The 21,253-nt window shown below is 37.4% G+C and overlaps 1 protein-coding gene across 1 annotated transcript in view; it reads right to left on the reverse strand.

Annotated features, from left to right (window-relative positions):
- The window catches only part of MCPH1 (microcephalin 1), a 127,775-nt gene that overhangs the window by 227 nt on the left and 106,295 nt on the right, over nt 1-21,253 (reverse strand). Inside the window, exon 13 of the mRNA XM_061989720.1 lies at nt 2,381-2,618. Coding sequence (XP_061845704.1) covers nt 2,381-2,618 — 238 coding nt within the window. The remainder of the gene's footprint in view (nt 1-2,380; nt 2,619-21,253) is intronic.

Raw genomic sequence — 21,253 nt, forward strand, 5'->3', positions numbered from 1 at the left:
AAACAGATTATAAAGCAACAATGTACTTTTACAGTGATTTCTGGTATAAAACAGTTTGGTGGAGCTGAGAACCCAGACAGAGAAAATAATTGGTCAAACCATCATACTGCAGGCATTTACCATTTAAGTTTAAAAAAGGTGCTCCATTATCTACCTGTATGCTCTTTATTATGGTCAACCTTGAGGAAATTAATTGGCAGCTGGTGTTAACAGCTGAAAGCAGATAGCCAAAAACCATCTGGATTGCAATAGTGAAGAGTCAAAGATTAGACAAAACTCCAGATCTGAATTGGTTTATTAGATTCAGATGGCAATTTATAGGTAATGCTGTTCATTCTATTGTGTAAATAGCTGCTGAGAAAAAGGCTGAGCTTCAAAGGGCTGTATCCTTCCTTTAAAGTCTCACAGAAATACTTTCCTCTTCTGAGATTTGACAATTCACCATTTAAAATCCATTAGCCAGAGCTCACTGATAGGCTGAGTGTGGCCTGTCCAGCTACAGGTATACTGGACCTGGGCTGAGGCAGAACTCCATGAGACTAGTAAAACAGTGGGTTATGCCATGTGCATTGCGTGCTGCTTTAGACCTTTGCATTTGTCCATCTGGAATTTATGACTGGAGTACTACTATGTGAAACTTTTGTGTTTAATTTATTACATCATATTTGTAGTCTTGCACAAATCTCTGGTTTCCTCATCTGGTCACTTTTTTTTTTGGCCACACTAGCTCTTTAAGTCGTCTTTGAAGCCAGAGAAGGGCACAATAAACAATGCCTTCTTATTATGCTCCTCTCAAATTTTCACAAATTTTATCTTAAACTTTAAGAAAGTATCAAATAACATTTGCATTTACATGCTTATTCTTTTAGCTCACTTTTCCTGTCTTCTTTAGTGGTGTATTTTTCCAGGTTTTGGATCATTATGATCCGTTAGCATTAACAGTCAGAAGATAAGACTTGCCTGATTAGTCTCATTCAACATCAGTGCATACAGTACATTTATTGCTAGTCTGAGTGAGGCACTATCTAGAGGTGTTTGACATGGCACACGTTGAAAATTTAGGCTTATTTTTCTGGGGTACTCGGCTGGGGAAGCAGGAACTGGGTCCAAAAGTCCTTAGGATGGTCAGAAGATGGGAGGTGACCTCTGGGGAAAGTAGGCTAAGAAAAAGAGGAAATTTTTAAAAAAAAAGAAATTGTGGAAGAAGGAGACAAAGGGGAAGAGGGGGAAGAAGAAGAAGAGGAAGAGGAAGAAGAAGAAGTAGAAGAGGAAGAAGAAGAAGAAGCAGCAGAAGAAGAAGATAATAAAAAAATAAAGAAAAATCAAGAAAATAAAAGAGGGAAGGGAAGGGAAGGGAAGGGAAGGGAAGGGAAGAGAAGAGAAGAGAAGAGAAGAGAAGAGAAGAGAAGAGAAGAGAAGAGAAGAGAAGAGAAGAGAAGAGAAGAGAAGAGAAGAGAAGAGAAGAGAAGAGAAGAGAAGAGAAGAGGAAATGTGCAGCCAGGCTCCTAGCAGTGAGGCTTGGCTGGGGTGGCCAAGTGAGCACCCCAGAGTGGTGTCCATCCATGTGATGCCAGAGGTATAGCCAAAGACCATGCCAGATTGTTCAGGAGCCCAAGATGAACATCCTTGGCAGGGCACCCCAGGTGGATATTGCTATTTTACATTTGATTCTCTGCAAACGGATCATAGAATCATAGAATCATAGAATGGTAGGCTTGGAAGGGACCTTTAGAGATCATCTAGTCCAACCCTCCTGCAGAAGCAGGGTCACCTACATCACCTAGATCAGGTCACATAGGAACATGTCCAGGTGGGTCTTGAAGACCAGATCATTGTTAGAATTGAGGTGTCTGTAAGGGAAAGGTGATGGATTAATGTATCTTGAAAATCTAACAACAAATTTGAAAAAGAATCTTTTTGTTGGTACAACAGAGACAGCAAAAAACTGTGTTTCAGATGTATAATATATAATTCAATACAGACTATCAGAGCATGCCAGCTACCATATTTCAGCAGTGCTATACCAGATTATACCACTTAAAAGTATTTCTTACTACATCTAAAATGGAACTATATGCTATTTTAAAAAGCAATTATCCTGTGGGGATTTCTCTGTAATTTGGATTGCAAAATATAAATTTGAAAAGCTTTGGATGACATTTATTCTTGACTAAATTACAACGGTGAGTAACTGAACCACCATGAAGCAGTCTTAGTTGTAAGAGAAAGTCCTCACCATGAAGACAATCTTCCTGAAAACCTAACTGGCAACCTGTTCCATTTTCTTCCCTCCACAAGAGCAGTTTAGTGAACTATTTACAGACAATTTTTGAATGCCCACTCCACAATATTTTATATCATTTGAAGTTTAGTGTCTTACCTAATACCCATTTTTCTGATAGACATTTTATTTCCTGGTACTTGTTTCCTGGGTTTTTTCCTATACAGATTTTTGCCTGACGTAAGGCTTTACATGTTTTTCCTCCTGACAGCTGGATAAGTTCAATTAGCTTTTTGCAGGGTGGCTGACTGGTAGGAGATACAAACATGACAGGCTGGTTTGAAAAGAGCTTCTGCTTGTATTTTCCTGTTGATAGGTGACGCTGAAGTCTGCAGATCTGTATTTGAGGAAACAAGGTAATTCATTAACATTGTGTTACATTTGAACTCAAAGTAAAACTAATCCTTGTATTCTTTAAATCAGAAAAAAAGAATTATAGTGTATGAGTATGAAATTTACTTTTAGGGTGTAGAAGAAACTCTTGGGTAAACTGTGGAAAGAATTTGCTATACTTCATACCATTCCCGAGCCAGAACTGAGACTATTCCATTGCAGATCAGATGGTTTACCTATAACATTTCTTAAAGCATTCTTATTTTATAACATTGGCCATCACATAGAAATATTAAAGGATACTGTAAATAATTATAGTCTTACACCCCAAATACAAACCGTGAAAGCCTTTAGAAAATGCAGTGCTCATCAGTCTGTATTGGGGAAGTTTACAACGTATCCAATTCAGAATTTAAACTACACTAAGACCTCTTTTCCCCTCCTGTGCTCTATTGATACTAAGTAACATAAATGTACCAGAACTCAGAGCACTGGCACAGGCTGCCCAGATGGGCTGTGGAGTCTCCTTCTCTGTAGACATTCAAACCCCACCTGGACGAGTTCCTGTGTGACCTACCCTAGGTGGCCCTGCTCTGACAGGGGGGTTGGACTAGATGATCCTTCAAGGTCCCTTCCAGCCCTTAAGACTCTGTGATTTAATGTAAACTCTTTTGTTGCCACAAAATCAAAGAAGTCTTTTATTGAATGCTGTGGAGCCTGTAACACTTCATCTTTATAATAAAAACCTGCTTGATCTAGATAAGATAAATTTTCTTCTCAGTATAAACCAGGCAGGACAGCAGTTTAGCAATTAAAACCATCTTCTTTGATATAAAATGCATAAAAGCAGGACATACAACAAATGTACCCACCATGGTACACAATGTAAAGTTCCATACTACAATTTAAAAAAAGGGCAAACTTGTATTTCTTAGAGTGAGGCAGCCATTGACCTTCCAAATCAATGTATCCTGATCCTGTACCTCTTGTCAAAGTTTGGAAAATGTATAATGAGACTAATAGCAAGTTAATAGGAGCTAACAGTGAGATGAGAACAGAAATAGGTGTTTCATCTTACATGATGATTGGAGTTTTTCATACAGATGATCAACACAAGCACATTACATATAGGAAAGGTTACTCTGTATGTATCTGGAATAATGAAAGATATTACTTGTTGAGTGGATTCCTTCCTCCAACCCTGGCACAAATCTGTTGTGAAACCACAGGCACTTCAGAATTTAATGCAATAATATATGTGTTTGGCAGATGTGTGACCAAAGAAAGAACGTTCACCTGGTTTACAGGGGTTTTAAAGCGAGTCAGTTCCATGGCATGTTTACAGATCCCTAGATAAAAGTCAACGTGAATTGCCTTAGCTGATCAATTAGCTAGATGAAGCACCTGCAAAGTGTGAAGCCTGTGCTAACATGAGGATTCATAGCTCAGTGGTTCTATGCCGCAGTTCTGCGCTATTCTTGGACATGTCAATGTCAATTTGAATTTTGAGATGTCCTCCATCAATAAATAATTCAACTTTCTCTGATTAGAAATTCCTTGTCTGCTTTCCTCAAAATAGAATTAAGTTGATTCATTGCATTCTGAATTAAGAAAGTTATAAAGACAGTGACTGCCATGGATGAAACAGGCCAAAAGACCAAAGTACAATCTAAGAAATACTCCTTATTTGATGTTCTTCTGTGAATTCAAGTTTATGAATGACATGGCACTTAATCCTGTCTCATGGAAGTCAAACAGCTGCTAAATCATTTTGTTGATCACAATATTAAAACAGAGTTACATTACAGGTTTTGGAGGACCCAAACTTCTTGAATATATCTAGTGGCCCTTCCTGTATGTAAGTTGTCACTCAAAACTTTACACATCTGCAGAGGATCTGGTTTCGAAGCTGGTAGAGTACTGCCAATCTCCATCTGAACAGAATGCTCTTCTATGAATTCCTGTGTGCTAGGCATCTTGATGTCATGTATAACATTGTTGTATGGTTTTAATATATGGTATAAAATTTGGAATTTGCTAAGAGTACCACTTGTCAATGGGTCTTGTGAGGCTTAGAGGCCACAATCCATTTATTAGATCAGGGACTAGCTCAAGAACATAAACCACTTTGCAATCTCAGAGTGGTGTCATGATTTTGGTATTACTAGGACTGCAATCATTTATTTTAATGACTTAAAAAACTGCACAATTGTGAAATTACAAAAGTGGTTGTGGTAGGCAAGGTCAACAAATTAAGTAATGCACTGTAGTAAAAAATAACAATCACTTCATATCAACCTCAGAATAGCCTCATGACAGATGCAATGCCATCTTAGTTGATCTGACATAGAGTGCTGTGGAACTGTTTATTGGCACAACTCAGATGCAACCAACAGAAGACAGACAACTACCAACAGACTTTAATACTAGTTTATCTGAAATAAATCAGATTCAACAACACAAGACAGAAGTTACACTGTTTTGTCAACCTGGAACTCTAAGATTTTAACGATGAAAAATGCTATAGGACTTCTGTTAGATAAAAGACACCAAATATAAATTGCTGCAATGTGCTATTTCACATATTTTAGGGAATATTATTTAAAAGGGCTAATTGTATTCCCACTTCCTCAAAAATTTCCTCTGAAAGGATTTATCTGCTGCCACTGTAATGAAAACTCATTTGTATGGTACATTTTCCTATAGAAAGAACTGTTGTATTAAATTAATATGAAAGGAAAATGTGTACATAGCTAAAAATCAAATCAGGAAATCCAAATTTTAAGGACCCAACAGCACTCACCTCAGCTGATGTCCACAAATATCAAGCTTTATTCTAGACATTTAGTACACATCAAGAGAATCTAGGAAAGTGAAATGCTGACATGCTATAAAAAGAATTCCCTTAATCTGCCTTTAAAATTTCAGCTGTGTACATAATCAGTGCATTGAGAGGAGGACGGGGTAACAACACAGTACATCTTTGTGGCATAGTCAAAGGAAAGCTTCAGCATGGAACATCATCTTTATGATTCCTTCATCTGGAAAACCACCACCACAGCTTTCCCAGCAGGCTGAGCTCGGGTTTGCTCAATCACTCTGGGTCTACACGGAGGTCTTAGAGATAAGGAAAAAAAATAACAGCATTTACATTCAGAGCTCAGTGAGCAGCCTGAAAGGTTAACTTTGCTTCCTGGCCAACTAACCTGAAAGAAACACCACTAGCTTGTTGCTGAGAAGGCAGCTAGCTGACCACACAGGGCTTGGTGCTGGGATGAGAGGGCACAATCTTGCTCTTACCCCTGAATTGACTCAGCTGCCTTTGCAACATCAAAGCCTTCGCAGCACTCCGGGGGTGCTCCCAGCCCTTTGAATCCATACACATTCCGCATCAGCTTTTACAAATAAATAAATAATTCATCGGCAGAGACCAAGCCTGGGAAAATATCAGACCCCCAAAATGACTATTTCCACAAATTGTGTCTGTGTGAGTCAGTAGCTACAGATACAATTGTGTCAGTCCCTGTTGTAACAGACAGCATCAATTTTCCTTTCTAATTGTATTTGTTAGCAGATGGACAGAAAATGAAAATGTTATAAAAACACCTATTTATGCTTTTTGGTAAGATCCTAAGCTTTAACCTTATTAATTCACTAGCTGGATGAACAGCGGGAAGATACTTGTTACATGTATGCATTTCTCATAAAGGCACTGTTAATTTAGATGTGTGTTTGAACCTAAGTTTTGAAAGGAAAAAAAGGAGATTGTGTGATAAAGAAATAGAGCCTTTCTACATTATTAAAAAAACCCAAACACAAAGAACCATTTCACCAAATACTCCCTCTGTGACTGATTTTCAATCCCTACAAACCAAAAGATAATATATTGTAGAAAAAAAAACCAATCCAAACTTTGCTGCTTTGCCCAGAACATTATGAAAATAGGTCCTGCAGGGCGGGGTGCGGGAACAAACACAAAAACCTATACAAGTCCAAGGATGTGATCGTTTCATGAGGCTCAGGAGACAACCATCGAGTCCCATAAAGGTACTTTCTCTGAATGGTACTTGAATTCATGTAATAAAAATGTAAGAAAATAATTCTTCTGAATGTACTTGGAAATTTTTCAGCATTGAAACTGCTAATGTTCTATATTCAGCAGGCAATTTTCTGTATATATTCAGCAGGCAAATTTCCAGAAAACAGCATATGAAGAAATTTCCAGTCTAAATTGCTATTAGAATAATAATTCTTCACAAGAACTAAATGGAGAGTATGGTTATGTTTTATTACAGTTCAAAGAAATTGTATTTGTAGGCTAGAACTGAAAATGTGAAGTACTAACTTTACAAATATATACAAATATATGTCTGAAAATTTGTGCCTGCATTATACAATCAGTGTATGCATTATAGTAAACCTTTAGTATTCAGCAGAGAGAAATAATTCTACACAAATAAACTTGCATTTTTTTTTCATTATAATTTGAGAACTTAATATAGGATTGGCTATATTTATTGAAGTATTTATATATTGAAAAGGCTGTATTTAATGAAGTATTCACTGAACTTATGGAAAGCTGTAAGTATATCTTGGTTGCTGTTACTTACAGAAATAATAAATCCATTTTATTAAATGCAAGCAGCAGGAGATAAAATTTCAGACATGTTTGAAGAGATGTTATATATTTTATGATTTATAGCTATACAAAGACCAAGTATTATTTCATTTAAAGTTGATGAGAAGTTGCTTATTTTCAAAATAAAAAGATCTGACAGTTGAAGTCTTATGGAGTAGTTCACCACTCTGCAACTCTTAAGTGACAGAATATAAAAAAATTGATCAAAAAACCAGACTTGATGGTTTGATAATGCACAAATGTAACAAAAAGAGATGTATAAAATGACGTGTTTATTTCATATAGTTGGGTAATATTGATGAGGAAATACTCGGTTCTAAGATTCTAATATTCATATTACTTCAGTGTGGATAAATAGACTGGTCAAGTAATGTTTACAATTCCAGTTACTCTAATTCTGTACAGAGACCTCAGAGAAGAATACACTCAAAACTACAATGCTGTTAGGAAACATTACACTTGTGTGTTTACATGTTTTCAGACAGTCCGTCATTTAGTAGAAATTTTAAAGAAAAACACATATGTGGAACCCCATGTACATGTAAAGATCAAGGGCTTGCACGCAGCCACACAAGTGGAGCCTCAGCCTGCTTCTGATAAAGAGCAGCATATTGCAGCGTGCAGACTTCTGACAGTACAGTTATCCTACAGTGAGGAATTTGCAGAATCTGCAGGACCCTACAGGGATCAAGGAAGTTTGTGTTAACAATGCAGTACTCCTGCAAGACAAGGAAGAAATACTGTCTTTTTCGTCTTTCTAAATATCAGGTTTAACAGGAGAATAGAAACAAGTAACCAAACAGCAGCTGTATTTTCATAGAAACAACGTGTGGCAAATATTTTCCACTTAAATAGAAAGCTCGTCATTGGAGTTTGATTTCTTATAATTTAGTTTTGCAGTTTGTTAATTTCTTTAAATACATTGAGAACACTAAAATTGCAAGAGTGTTCACTAAAAGCTTTATAAATCACATTGAAATGCTGCACCAGATAAAACAACTGGTGCTTTCCAGAATGAAGAAGCATGTCAAGAACTGGAAACAACTTCCTTCAAGAAGCTGTTTCACAAAAAAATAGATCCTCATCTTTGAAGAATCTTATCCAAGTTAATGGAATTTCTCACAGATGCCAAACCTCAACTGGTTCAAGCACTTCTACCACACCATTATCTCTGCAGTGCCAAGAACCCTATTCCACTCTTTGGCATGAAATGCATTTTTTATTGCTAGCAATGCTCTGCATTCTCAGAGCAAAATTATTTACAATAAGCACACCCTTATTTCTGAATATTTATTGAAACAATGCTTTCTCACTGGTTATCAATACCATTTGGCTACAATAGCTGCTCCCTTTCTCTCAAATTAGGGAAGCACAAGCCTTCAGACAGACAGAAGTGAGAATGTACTTTTTGAAGACTTGATAAGGCTGCATCAGCACCTCAGCACATGCACACAAACAGAGACTACGTACAGGCAAAGCTGGTACGCGTTTGTGTGGTAGAAGACAACTGGTGCACTGAGCCGGGAGCCAGAAGCGGAAGGAGACAGAGTGGAAAATTTGGTCCAGAAAAAATAAACCTTCAGTGTCTGGTCTTGAAAAACAAAAAGGAAAGTAAAAGAAAGAGAAATGGCATACAGTCAAGACTACATTGTCTGGAAAATTCTTCAAAACACAGTTTCTTCCCCTCCTCTGTATACTCCTTCATATAAGTGTTTCCTGGCCAAGACAAGGGCGAAGGGAAGAACACTTGAATCCAGACAATTTAGCTGATATTGTTTCTTTCCACTGCGTGTTGGCAGACAACCTTGCTTCTCTCAAATCCCATAGACTGATAAGAAAAGTTAATTTCACCAATTTATTCTCTGAAAGACTGAGTCCCAGTGGGAACACGATATGAAAATATTTGGCAAATAAATCTACTGTTTGGCAGATATTCAAAATTATACTGGAAGATGTTTGAATCATTTTTTTCCGGCATAGCAGATTTTTGCAGGAAAAAAACATAACAAATTCACTTATTTTTAGTTTAATTTCCTTGTTTTCCAGAGGTAGGACTATTTTTAAATGCTATGTAACATCAACATTATCAACTATAGATTAATAAAAATCAAATCAGGCTAAAACAATATCTTTCCCCTTTTGAGGAGAAGCATGACTTCTAAATCAAGGAGCTGTATTTCCAAGATATGTCGCTTGAGAACACTCTGTTAAGACTGTAAGATGTGGTCCCTTTACAACAGCTATTTGTTTATAACTTCAAAAAGATTCAGAATGAAATACATTTTCATTTGGTTTCAACACAAAGTAATTATTTTTGAAATTTAAAAAACAACAACCCCTTTCATTACAGACTAGCTAAGGATGGAAGGACTTTTCAAGAAGTTTAAACCTTGCTTCAAGAACTTCTTCATCCTTGTTTTTGTCTTATTTCAAGAAAATTAAACTCAAGTGCCCAACAGGAAAATTGCAATCACAAATTTAAGTCAATATTCTGCAAATGATAACCAATTAAAACTGTGAGGTGTTTTTTCACCTGAATATCAATAAAGCAACACTATGCATCACTGTAAAGCAGCATATGAGTGTGGCACATACAACTCTGAGCCCTGCATCACTGGCATACCATGAGGGTTACATATACTGCATGTGACAAGCCCCTAAGAATCCCAGTGAAATTCAAAGACAGAAATTCTCCACCTCCATACACAATCTAGTCCAAGGCTTATCTTCTCTCACAGTGAGAAGAGTTAAAAACTTTGAAAGCTTTTCTTAATAATAGAACCTAAATTGCATGTGCTTCAGTTTTAGCCTGTTACTTCTTGTATTGAGTGCCAAGTGATGTGGAGAACAGTTTCTTCTCTTTCTATTTGCAACAACCTTTTAAATATTTGAAGACAGTTATTGTATCTCCTCTCAGTCTTCTTTAGACTAAACACAGTTCTTTCAGTCTTTCCTCATGGGTCATATTTTGTAGACGTCTGATCATTTTGTTATTCTCCCTTGGATTGTCTCCAAGGGATCCACATCTTTCCTGAAGTGCAGTGCCCATTGCTAGGCTCAGTACTCCAGCTCAGGCCACATCACCACTCTGCAAACAGAAGACAACTTTTGTGACTTCTGCAGAGCATTCCTGTGAACACATCCCGGTGTGCCTGCTTCTTTTATCAATGTGACATAGGTGACATACTTTGGTTTGGATCCTCTAAAATACTCACTTGCTCTTTTGGCAGAAATATGACATTTTCAGTCTGTAGGGGATTGTTTCTCTCCCTCCTTTGCACTTGTCCTTACTGAACTCCATCATACTTATTTCTAATCATTCCTTATATCTCTCGAGGTTATTTAAAATCCAATCTCTTAGTCCCAGTAGGCAGCTAAAGCTAAGCATCATGCAGCCACTCACTTGCCCCCTCAACGAGATGAGGTGGGGGAAATTGAGATGGGTGAAAGTAAGAAAACTCAAGGGTTGAGATGAAGGCAGTAGAGTAATTAAAAAGCTGACAGAGTTCAGCTGTTCTACAGTTCTAGTATTCTAGGTCATGATTAATCAGATTTTCCATCCTGGTAGTGTAGCAAAATACAAGGCAGCAAATGCAGTATATGAATGGGATAATTATATATTTTCTGCCAGTGATTCCTACATGTCCTGGCATGGTGGCCTTGCTATGTGCATGACAAAGAGTTGATTTGCGTATATGCATCCTGTGTGAAGCAGATTTTGCACCTGTCAGTACAAGTAGGATGCTTTAACTAACTCAGTTTTTAAATGTATGCTCTACTCTGACCTGGCAAGGCCTCATCTGGAGTCCTGTGTTCAATTCTGGGCTCCTCAGCTCAAGAGGGACAGAGAACTTCTGGATAGAGTCCAGTGCAGGGCCACCAAGATGATCAGGGGACTGGAACATCTTTCATATGAGGAAAGGCTGCAGGAACTGGGGCTGTTTAGTCTGGAGAAGAGGAGACTGAGGGGGGAATCTTATTAATATTTATAAATATCTAAAGGGTGGCTGTCAGGAGGCTGGGGCATCCCTTTTTTCTATAGTAGCTAGCAACAGGACAAGGGGTAATGGGATGAAGCTGGAACACAAAAAGTTCCATTTAAATATAAGAAAAAATTATTTCACTGTTCAGGTGATGGAGCCCTGGCACAGGCTGCCCAGAGGGGTTGTGGAGTCGCCTTCCTTGGAGGTCTTCAAGACCCACCTGGGCATGTTCCTATGCAACCTGATCTAGGTGACCCTGCTTCTGCAGGGGGGTTGGACTAGATGATCTCTAAAGGTCTCTTCCAACCCTACCATTCTATGATTCTATATTCATATATCTCAAAAATGCAAAGGAAATAAAATCAGAAAGTGTTCTCCTTTGATTCAGTAGACTGTTGAGCAAACACAAATGAGCCAATGTGCAAACCAAGAAAATCTCAGCCTCTGAACAATTTGCTTTAGACAACTTGACTTTAAAAGGTATATGATACATACACGGGCATGTTTTTCCTCACAGCTGACAAAGATCAATTCTTGCTGAATATATCCTCACAAGACCTTGAGCAAAAAAATAAACTTAAATTCTTATTGGTTTAGTTTATTGCACTTTTGAAGCTAATCTCTAATCTACTACTGAATTACAGACACAGGAACAAGTGAGCATGGAGTCATTTCTGGGAGATGTAATGGGGTAGTGATATAGGTGTGGGATGCTTCTTTCAAACTTATTACCTGCACAAAAATAATGACATCAACTAAATTTAGCCTCTTTTTTAAAAAATAACAGTTGCAACTTGCCCTTATTGTTATCTCACAGTTCAGTTTTACACGGCAATAGGAAGGAGGAACATTAGTTGCATCTTGGCATTTATCCTCTCATATTACAACAATTTACCCATATGTCATATAGTCTCTTCTAGGCTCACTGATCTTTCCCATTTCAGGTAAGGTCAACTGTTGGTTTGTTTTTTAAAATAGATAAGTACCTATTGCATGAGATGAGTATGTAATCTATGAATAGGTCATTGACTGTAGCAGCCTAACATAAGGAATGAAGTATTAATGAAGTAAATAGCAGTGTTTAATCATAGGGGAGTAAACACATTTGCATTTACACAGACTGAAATAACAAATTTCAAAGAATCATAGAATGGTCAGGATTGGAAGGGATCTCTAGAGATCAACCAGTCCAACTGCCTGCTTAAAGCAGGTTCACCTTGATCAAGTTACACTGGAACGTGTCCAGGCGGGTTTGGAAACCTCCAGAGGAGACTCCACACCCTCCCTGGGCAGCCTGTGCCAGTGATCAATCATACTTAGAGTAAAGAAGTTTTTCCTTGTGTTTAAGTGGAACTTTTTGTGTTCCTGCTTTTGTCCATTACCCATTGTCCTGTCGCTGGAGACAACAGAAAAAAGTGTTGCCACTGGTGAAAAGCCACACTGAAACAGAAATTCCACGAGCTAATAACGTGCTGCAGTTCACAGAAAACAACTTCATATTCCCCATGGTTAAATACTACACATGATGAAGATAGGTATGGAACCCTAGAATTTGCATAACATGCATTAAAATTTATAAGCTCATTTCAACTACCTTAGTCTTTTCAGATATTGAATCATTTTGGACATTCCAACTTTCTTTTTTAATCAACACGGGATATGGAGCAGCAGGCTTCAAGAATGACATTTATTGTGCTGGCTTAGAGATGTGGGGAATCCTTCCATTTGCCTTTAACAGTAAATGATAAATCCAGGGCTGTCAACAGATTTGCTATACCTGGCAAAGTGCAGATGCTTTGATAAATAAAAGAGTTTTCTATTCCAGTAATAACAATGTGAGTGATCTTGTTGAAAGGAAAAGCCTGGCAAATGTGAAGGGTTACACAGATGTTCCCAAAAGGCTCATTCCCCAAATAGTTGTATTAATCCACACTAAAAGTAATCTTAACATTAAAAATAATCCCAGGTTTTATCTTTAAAATACAGACATGTGAGTCTTTTTGCTCTACCTCAACACACTGAAATGATTTAAGTGCAGGCAGAGTACATTCTTGTCTCTACTCCTTAGTTTTAGCTGAATGCCATTGCAACGCCCAGCACTAACTCAGTGTGTGCCAAACGTGAATACTTTTAAGCGTCATTTGAGTTTTAAAGGCTACAGTAAGTGATGGGAACACAATCGTCTTGGGAATCTACAAATAACTTTAAAAAAGCTCATAAATCTGGCTTTCATGGTTTGGTTTTCAACAGCTTTATGAAATATGTCAAAGCTTGAACACAGCGAGTTCGTTTTCCTTCAAATTTCTTAGGATTGACTTTTCTCAATCTTTTTCTAAGCTGAAGTGAGACAAAGGACTTGGCTTTAAAAAAACAGGCATCAGCAAGTCACTTTTTAAAAAAGTTGTTTTGTTCTTTAACTTTTTTTTTTTTGTATCTACAGAGGAAAAACGTGCCCTCTAACATAGGGCAGCCTAAAGTATTCCTTCATCAACAGAAACAGAAAATGCTTCTGTTTAGCACTACATCTATTACAACACAATGGATAACATATAACTGAAAAAGTGATGTACAATTAAAAGCTGTTTTTTTTCTTCAATTATTTAAAAAGGATTCATGGTAACGACTAAGGACAGTAGCACCCCAGAGAGTTATGATCAGAAGTTAGATGCAAACCTCTCTACTTACAATGAAACACATGGACTACAATGATAATTAGAAGATGTTTAAAATATGAACTAAAGGATCAGTTGAGATTATATAAATGTTCAGCAGAGAAAAGTTTTTAGAACTGTTTGAGAACTACTGAAATAAACCCACTCAAAAGAGGTTCCCTGGCATCACATACTGGTGTGGAATGTTGCCAACTGCAAAACTAGACCAGGTTAGGTTGCTTTCAGAAACTTCTGATAGAACTACTATCGCAGTCACCTCTGGTCTACAATTTCCATGATTAGTACTCCTTGGAAACAATGCTAATTTATGTGTAATAACACCTCTCTTCACTTAATCTGTGCCACAAATTAAAAGAAAAGATCCCATAGGAAGAATGGAAAGCAAAGATATTTAACCCTCCAGCACTGAAAGTAGCAAGTGGAGCTACCAGCACATGAAGCACAAAAACTCCCCAGGTGTTTAAATATTTGACCAGGTGCTTTTTTATCAATCATGCTTTTAAATGACAATTACTCAAGAAAAGTTTCTTTGAGAGCATCACTTTCTTCATAGGTGCTAAACAAAGGACACGATTAACATTTTCTATTTGGAGATTCTTTTCACAAACTCTTGCACTTTTTAGCGTGACAATACTACAAAAGTACAGAAGAAAGAAATTTGTCTATATCGTGACAGCAAGCTGGGATGGTCTCCTGTGTAGCTGAGGGAGAATAATTTATGATGTGAACACAGTGTAATTTTAAAGCTATGAAAGTTGGTAGGATAAAGGCACAGTATCTAATATCACATTTATTCTCTCTGCTCTTCTTTCGTCTTTTTTCTTTTTTTTAAACCAGAGAATTTTTCAAGCTAATGGTAAGTCTTTGAAAAGTTGGGTTTTTTTAACAAAAGGAAAAAATAATCCAAGAACTACAATGATAAATTGTGAATGTTACCAAATGATTCCCTTCTAAACAGAAGGGATTTCAATATCTGGTTTGAAGAGCTGATGCATAATCAGCTCGTGAGCTGATACACCAAACACATCTGCAGAATATTAACTTACTGCTTTCTTCTTAAGAGTTTACAGGAGGCAAAGCAGACACTGCATTAGTAACCTTACCAAATGCTGGAGGAAAACAAAAGTCTAGCATTGAATATTACTTGCTGCTATGAGTAAGAAGAACATAAACTCATTTAGAATATAATCTTACTCCAGATCAAGATTTCAAATGCATTTTAATTTCAGCATGGGATAACTCTTCCATTTTTTCCCCATCACTTCTTATTTAATTCTTTTAGTGGCAAAGATAACAAAGCAATATTCATTTGACTGATCTGATATTTGCATTTGGTCTTGCCAGAACTATCTTTATGAAGATAAAATAAAAGTGACCCTACAGGTGAAGCTATTGAAGTGCAAATCTAAAGTGGCAGAAGATTCAGTGAAAGGTGACTCACGGATGCACAGAGAAGTTCACTTTTGTTTAATGGTGAACTTCTTAGAAAACTTTTTTTAAAAGGAAATATTGTTATAAATCACAAATTGAATTTTGTTTTGTACTAAATTTGAGCTTGTCAGCTATGACATGGTTAAATACAGGGAACTAGGCAGACTTATTATGATAGTGGACTTTCAGTGACTTCTCATGCTAGCTGGACAAAGTTTGTAGGGTCAAACTGTTGACCCTGTCCTCCTTTCTGAATTCCTTTTCTATATTAGTGTTCTTCATCAAAGAGTAATGCAGGACAGAAAGGCTACTATATTTTAGCCTATCTGGATTGAAGTGCTTTTGTGAGACCAGAAAACCTTTTCAAGATGTTGTCATTGCATAAGCGTGTTGTTGCCATTTGAAAAACAAAAGATACTTAGCATATAAAATATTATCAACTGAGTATTGGAGCTTAGGTGCAAGATGAATACTCTGAAGCACAGAAACAGTCATGGTCTTCAAACAAATATACTAGTTATTTTCTAGTCAAATAACTCAGATTATTCCATCTTGGTTATCCTGGATAAAATGCAAATACTCAATAAATCTCCTATACAGTATTTTTCTAGTAAATGTCTTCAAATAAATACTTACCATACCTGACTCTGTCCCAATCCAGAATTCCCACTAAAAGCAGTGAGAATAAGGTGGGAATATCAGGAACAGAGCTTTAGTGCTGTAACAATACGAACTACCATGATGTAACAAAGTACTGTGTGTGTGCTTACATACTATGCTAAAGTATTTACACTACTCAGTGGATGTCATCTACCTTGACTTTAGCAAGGCTTTTGACACTGTCTCCCAAAACATCCTCATCAGAAAGCTCAGGCACTGTGGCAGGATGAGTGTATAGTGAAGTGGATCGAGAGCTGGCTGAATGACAGAGCCCAGAGGGTGGTGATCAATGGCACAGAGTCGAGTTGGAGGCCTGTGGCCAGTGGAGTTCCACAGGGATCGGTTCTGTGGCCAGTCTTGTTCATCTTCATAAATCACCTGGATGAGGGGACAGAATGTACTCTCAGCAAGTTGGTTGATGACACCAAACTGGGAGGACTGGCTGATTCCCCAGAAGGCTGGTTCAACAATGCAGATGCAGAGTCCTGCACCTGGGGAGGAAAAAACCCCTGCACCAGTACAGGCTGGGGGTTGAAGTGCTGAAGAGCAGCTCTGCAGAGAGAGACCTGGGAGTCCTGATTGATAATAAGCTAAACATGAGCCAGCAATGTGCCCTCGCGGCCAAGAAGGCCAATGACATCCTGGGATGCATCAAGAAGAGTGTGGCCAGCAGGTCAAAGGAGGTTCTGCTCCCCCTGCCCCAGTGAGGCCTCATCTGGAGTCCTGTGTCCAGTTCTGGGCTCCTCAGCTCAGAGGGACAGAGAACTTCTGGAGAGAGTCTAGCGCAGGGCCACCAAGATGATCAGGGGACTGGAACATCTTTCATATGAGGAAAGGCTGCGGGAACTGGGGCTGTTTAGTCTAGGGAAGAGGAGACTGAGGGGGGAATCTCATTAATATTTACAAGTATCTAAATGGTGGGTGTCAGGAGGTTGGGGAATCCCTTTTTTTCTGTTGTATCTAGTGACAGGACAAGGGGTATTAGAAATAAACTTGAACACAGAAAGTTCCATTTAAACATAAGAAAAAACTATTTTACTGTTCAGGTGAGGGAGCCCTGGCACAGGCTGCCCAGGGAGGATGTGAAGTCTCCTTCTCTGGAGGTCTTTAAAACCTGCCTGGACATGTTCCTATGTGACCTGATCTAGGTGGACCTGCTTCTGCAGGGGAGTTGGACTAGGTAACCTCTAAAGGTCCCTTCCAACCCTACCATTCTACGATTCTGTGATGGGGAAAAAGAACCTAATCTAGCTAGCCCTGTAAAAGGGCAAAGGTTTAAAAATGTCCTGCACACTCACGAAATCATAGAATGGATCATGTGTCTATTTTTATTTTTAAATTATATTAACTTTAAGATTTAGGAGCTGACATGATAGTTCTAATGCATGGATTTTTTTCTTAAAATCACATTACTGATGAAAGTGCTGATGCACTTATCATTACGCTGTTGGCCAGTATCAGGAGAGTTTTAAATCCACCGTTGCTCAAACCATTGACGGAGGAAAGGAGAATTCACTGCACAACAATTGAATACTCCTGGAGTTAAACAGAGGAACAGTAATGATGGGATTTGGAAGGTATTCAGTAAAACCATTCTCATTCAGAGAAGGCCAGAGTCATACAGAGGTTGAAGGAGGGGAAAAGCTGTGTCTTCTACAGAGAAGATAAACATACAAACTCCCAAGTGCCCTTTAAGGATTTCACAGCTAAACAAAACTACATGGTATCATGATTCTCTTCTCTGCTGTATAACAGACCTCTTATTACAAACAAGCACAGCCATTAATAAATAAATAATCTCTTACTAAACTTAAACCAGTAGCATTTATCAAGTATCTCCTTGTCACAGATGACTACTTCTACAGTTTGAAGTAAAGCTGAAATCAGGCATGAGATGATTAGGAAGGAGATGGAAAAATCAGGATATTTCAATTAAGTAAGCTTTACATTAATTTGCAATTGAAATAAATACATCAGGTTTCTTATTAAAAGCTGAATATATTCACCCAGATACATTCTGATTGCACCAACATGAGACACTCACAAAGCATGCACATCAGGGTGACAGCTAAAAAGCACCAGAGAGCTTTGCACATAATCTAAAACTAAATCTGTATGTAATTTCCTTCCCTTTGTTAATTGCAGATTAAAACTAAATCAAGGGGAAGCCTTCTATGAGACTACTTCCAACAACAGATGACTCAACTAGCACCTGAGAATTTGTTGTGCTTGTGTGTACTGAGGTTCTGAACTTCCTGCTTCAATAAAATACCAAACAAGTTGTGTTTCCTTTACAAATAAGTTATTACATCAAGCCTTGTTCCTATAATTTCAGTTTTTGTCTGCAATCCAACATTTTCTTTGGCAAATGTAGAAACATTCTAATTAAAGAGAAGGGAAAAACAAGCATCATTCATCATGACAAGAGTGAATGCTCGAGAGAACATCCTTACTGGTTACTTCTTTCATTCAGTTTTGTTTGGCTTTTGAAGTGCACCTAATTATGGCATGCGGCTCTCTCAGATGAAACACAGGTAAGAGGGTTTTCACTAATAATGTCTCATAAGAGCTATTAAAGGTAATAATCAATTTCCCTAATGCCATACAAACATAATAACATCTGTGTGAAGTGAGTAAAAAATATTTTTAGAACAGCAGAATACTTCACATACACTATTATATACAGCAAAATGCACCCATAATACACCTATTGTTATAACTCACTGCAACATATCGTTGGAAAGCCTTTTTTGTTTTTTTACACAGAAATGGTTCTGTGTTTTCCTCAGGATGATGTATGAGACTGGAGTAAGGAGCATCCTTTACCATGCCCTTTTTCCTTATTTTTCACATGTTCATGGTTAGATTTCAGACGAAAGACCTCTGTCTACTTAATTTGCAATTACCTTAAAAAATCAACTTCCCATGAAAGTGAAGTTAAACACCAGACCTGCAAACACAACATAATGTAACTGTCTGGCTAAGTACAATACAGCCTATAAATTACAACATAAATGGCTTCTTTCCTACATTTATTTAACCACAGAATTGGAAGTGGTGATAGCTCTGTGGACAGAACTGCTTCTTTTGCTTAGAAACCAAAGGGAAGTTCTCAAGCAAATCCAGTTAAAACCTCAGTCAGCTGCTCAGGGTAGTGTTCTAGATGCAGAGAGGAATCATGCACTGTAAATGGTTAAAGCTAATGGAGGACACTGAAGACTGCTGATAACAGAAATACCCATTACTATGTCTGCAACATCCTCCAAAGCAGTATGAAAATAGAAATAGTTTAGTTAATCCTAACAAAATCCTAAATTTGAGAAATGATCTCATCAGCTTCCAGAAGAAAACCCAGAAAAATCCAAGAAAAAAATATTGTTGAACCAATGCCATCTTCTTTGGGTGGCTCACATGTAAGTAAGCAGCCAGCTGCCCACAGAGAATATGACAGGATGACACTATGCTACCGCTTCAAGAGGACACATCTTTTCTTTTATAAGCATAAACTCAGTGGGATGGAATAAATAGTTTCCAATTATGACATTCTGACTTTTTAATCTTTTTTCTAAGTCAAAATCAACTGAACTATATGATTCCACATGATAAAAGCTTTGTGCAAAACTTCATCAACATCATCCTCCATTATGTCAGGCTAAACCCAGAATTCCAACACTAGCACTCCACAAAAACTGTAGAGTTTGATCTCACTTTGTGCTGAAACTGCAGCTCTTTCAGGCACTTAAAACTTCCTTTGATTCAGCCAAGAATCTCTGGGGCTAGGCAAAACTTTTGGTAGACAACTAACATTTTAGGACAAGTTTTCAGTTTTAACATGGTAGCGAGGATGCTTTTAAGCTGATTCTTAAATGTTTATTTCATTGAGAAAGATAGTATTAAACAGAAAATCTACACATTTCCCTTCAATTCTCCAAAATGTATTCATTTAAAAGATGTTAACAGTTACTGTTAAAACAGCCAACAAAATTCCACCGTGTTCAGACTACCCATAAAACTCCCCTCCCTCAGGCAAACATACTCCTGTTAAACTTCTCTCTTCAATAGCTTTAAAAATAGTCATGCCATGCAGCAAAGACTATTGAAGGTCAGCAGAATCCGGCTGCCTGGAATCAGCTCCACAGGTAAAAGTCTCTCATGTCAACTATTGCCAGGATCTTCCACTTGAAATGAAGCTGATAAAGCCTCCAGGCCACAAATAAATCTGGTAAAACCAAATATGGGTAAAGTGTGACCTTTCAGACAGATTGGGAAAAATAAAGATGGAAATATTCTTCTGTAGATCAAAAGGTCCCTGGGGCAGACAATAATCTTGAGTTTTTGATATGTGCAATGCATTAAGATGCAAAGTCTGGTTTTATGTTCAGTTGAAAATAACGAAGAAATACTACCTCTATAATAGTAATATACTGATAAGCAAAGTGAGGCCCTTTTTTGATTGCAGCCTCAGGGACCAACTTTAGGCAAATATTAAGTAACAATGTTTGTAAAAATTACAAATTTAAGTGATTTCTTAAATAGTTCTGATAAATAACCTCAATACACAAGACATAAATCACTGTAAGAAAAACATGACAATGGAACTTCTTGTCTTGTAGGTCCTCAAGGTCTACAACAGAATCTCATCAACACATAATAAATCACAAAATAATAAGAACAAGAAGAGAAGTATGTTTATATATAAATGCATATACTTACATGCACAATAAATCAAAAACAATGCAAAATAATTCAGTTGAAGTTGGAATTTGGTTCTGCAACTATAAGTTTTAAAATTGATTAATTTTTTTTGTGTGGTTGGAGCTAAGATATGTGAGTTAGGAATCAAAGGAGCCTATTACAAATTTTATATCAGTACAACTGAGACTAGTAGGACATAATTTGGCACAGGTTCATAGAGTATTTTATTTGTATTAGCTGTGAATGAGGCTTGATTTTGGCGTACAGAATGCAGCAGTCAAGATCATACCCTGGACACACTTAGGAACATATCAGGAGATGAGTAAGACTCTATTATATTCAGAAAAATAGGTCTGTAGGCCACGATCTTACATGTCATTTTAGTGTTGTATGCTCTTACAAGCATGTAAGTAAAGTTGCAATACAGATGTTTGCTTGTGACTAAATGAAGTAACAGAGCAAAGAATTTGTCAAAAATAAGGGAACTTTAATTAATGACTAAGATTAATTTTTGCTTGAACCGTTGCATGACATTGTGTTTTGAGGGAGTCAGATTTAT

Source organism: Colius striatus, chromosome 2, assembly GCF_028858725.1.
Source record: "Colius striatus isolate bColStr4 chromosome 2, bColStr4.1.hap1, whole genome shotgun sequence".
NCBI lineage: Eukaryota > Metazoa > Chordata > Aves > Coliiformes > Coliidae > Colius > Colius striatus.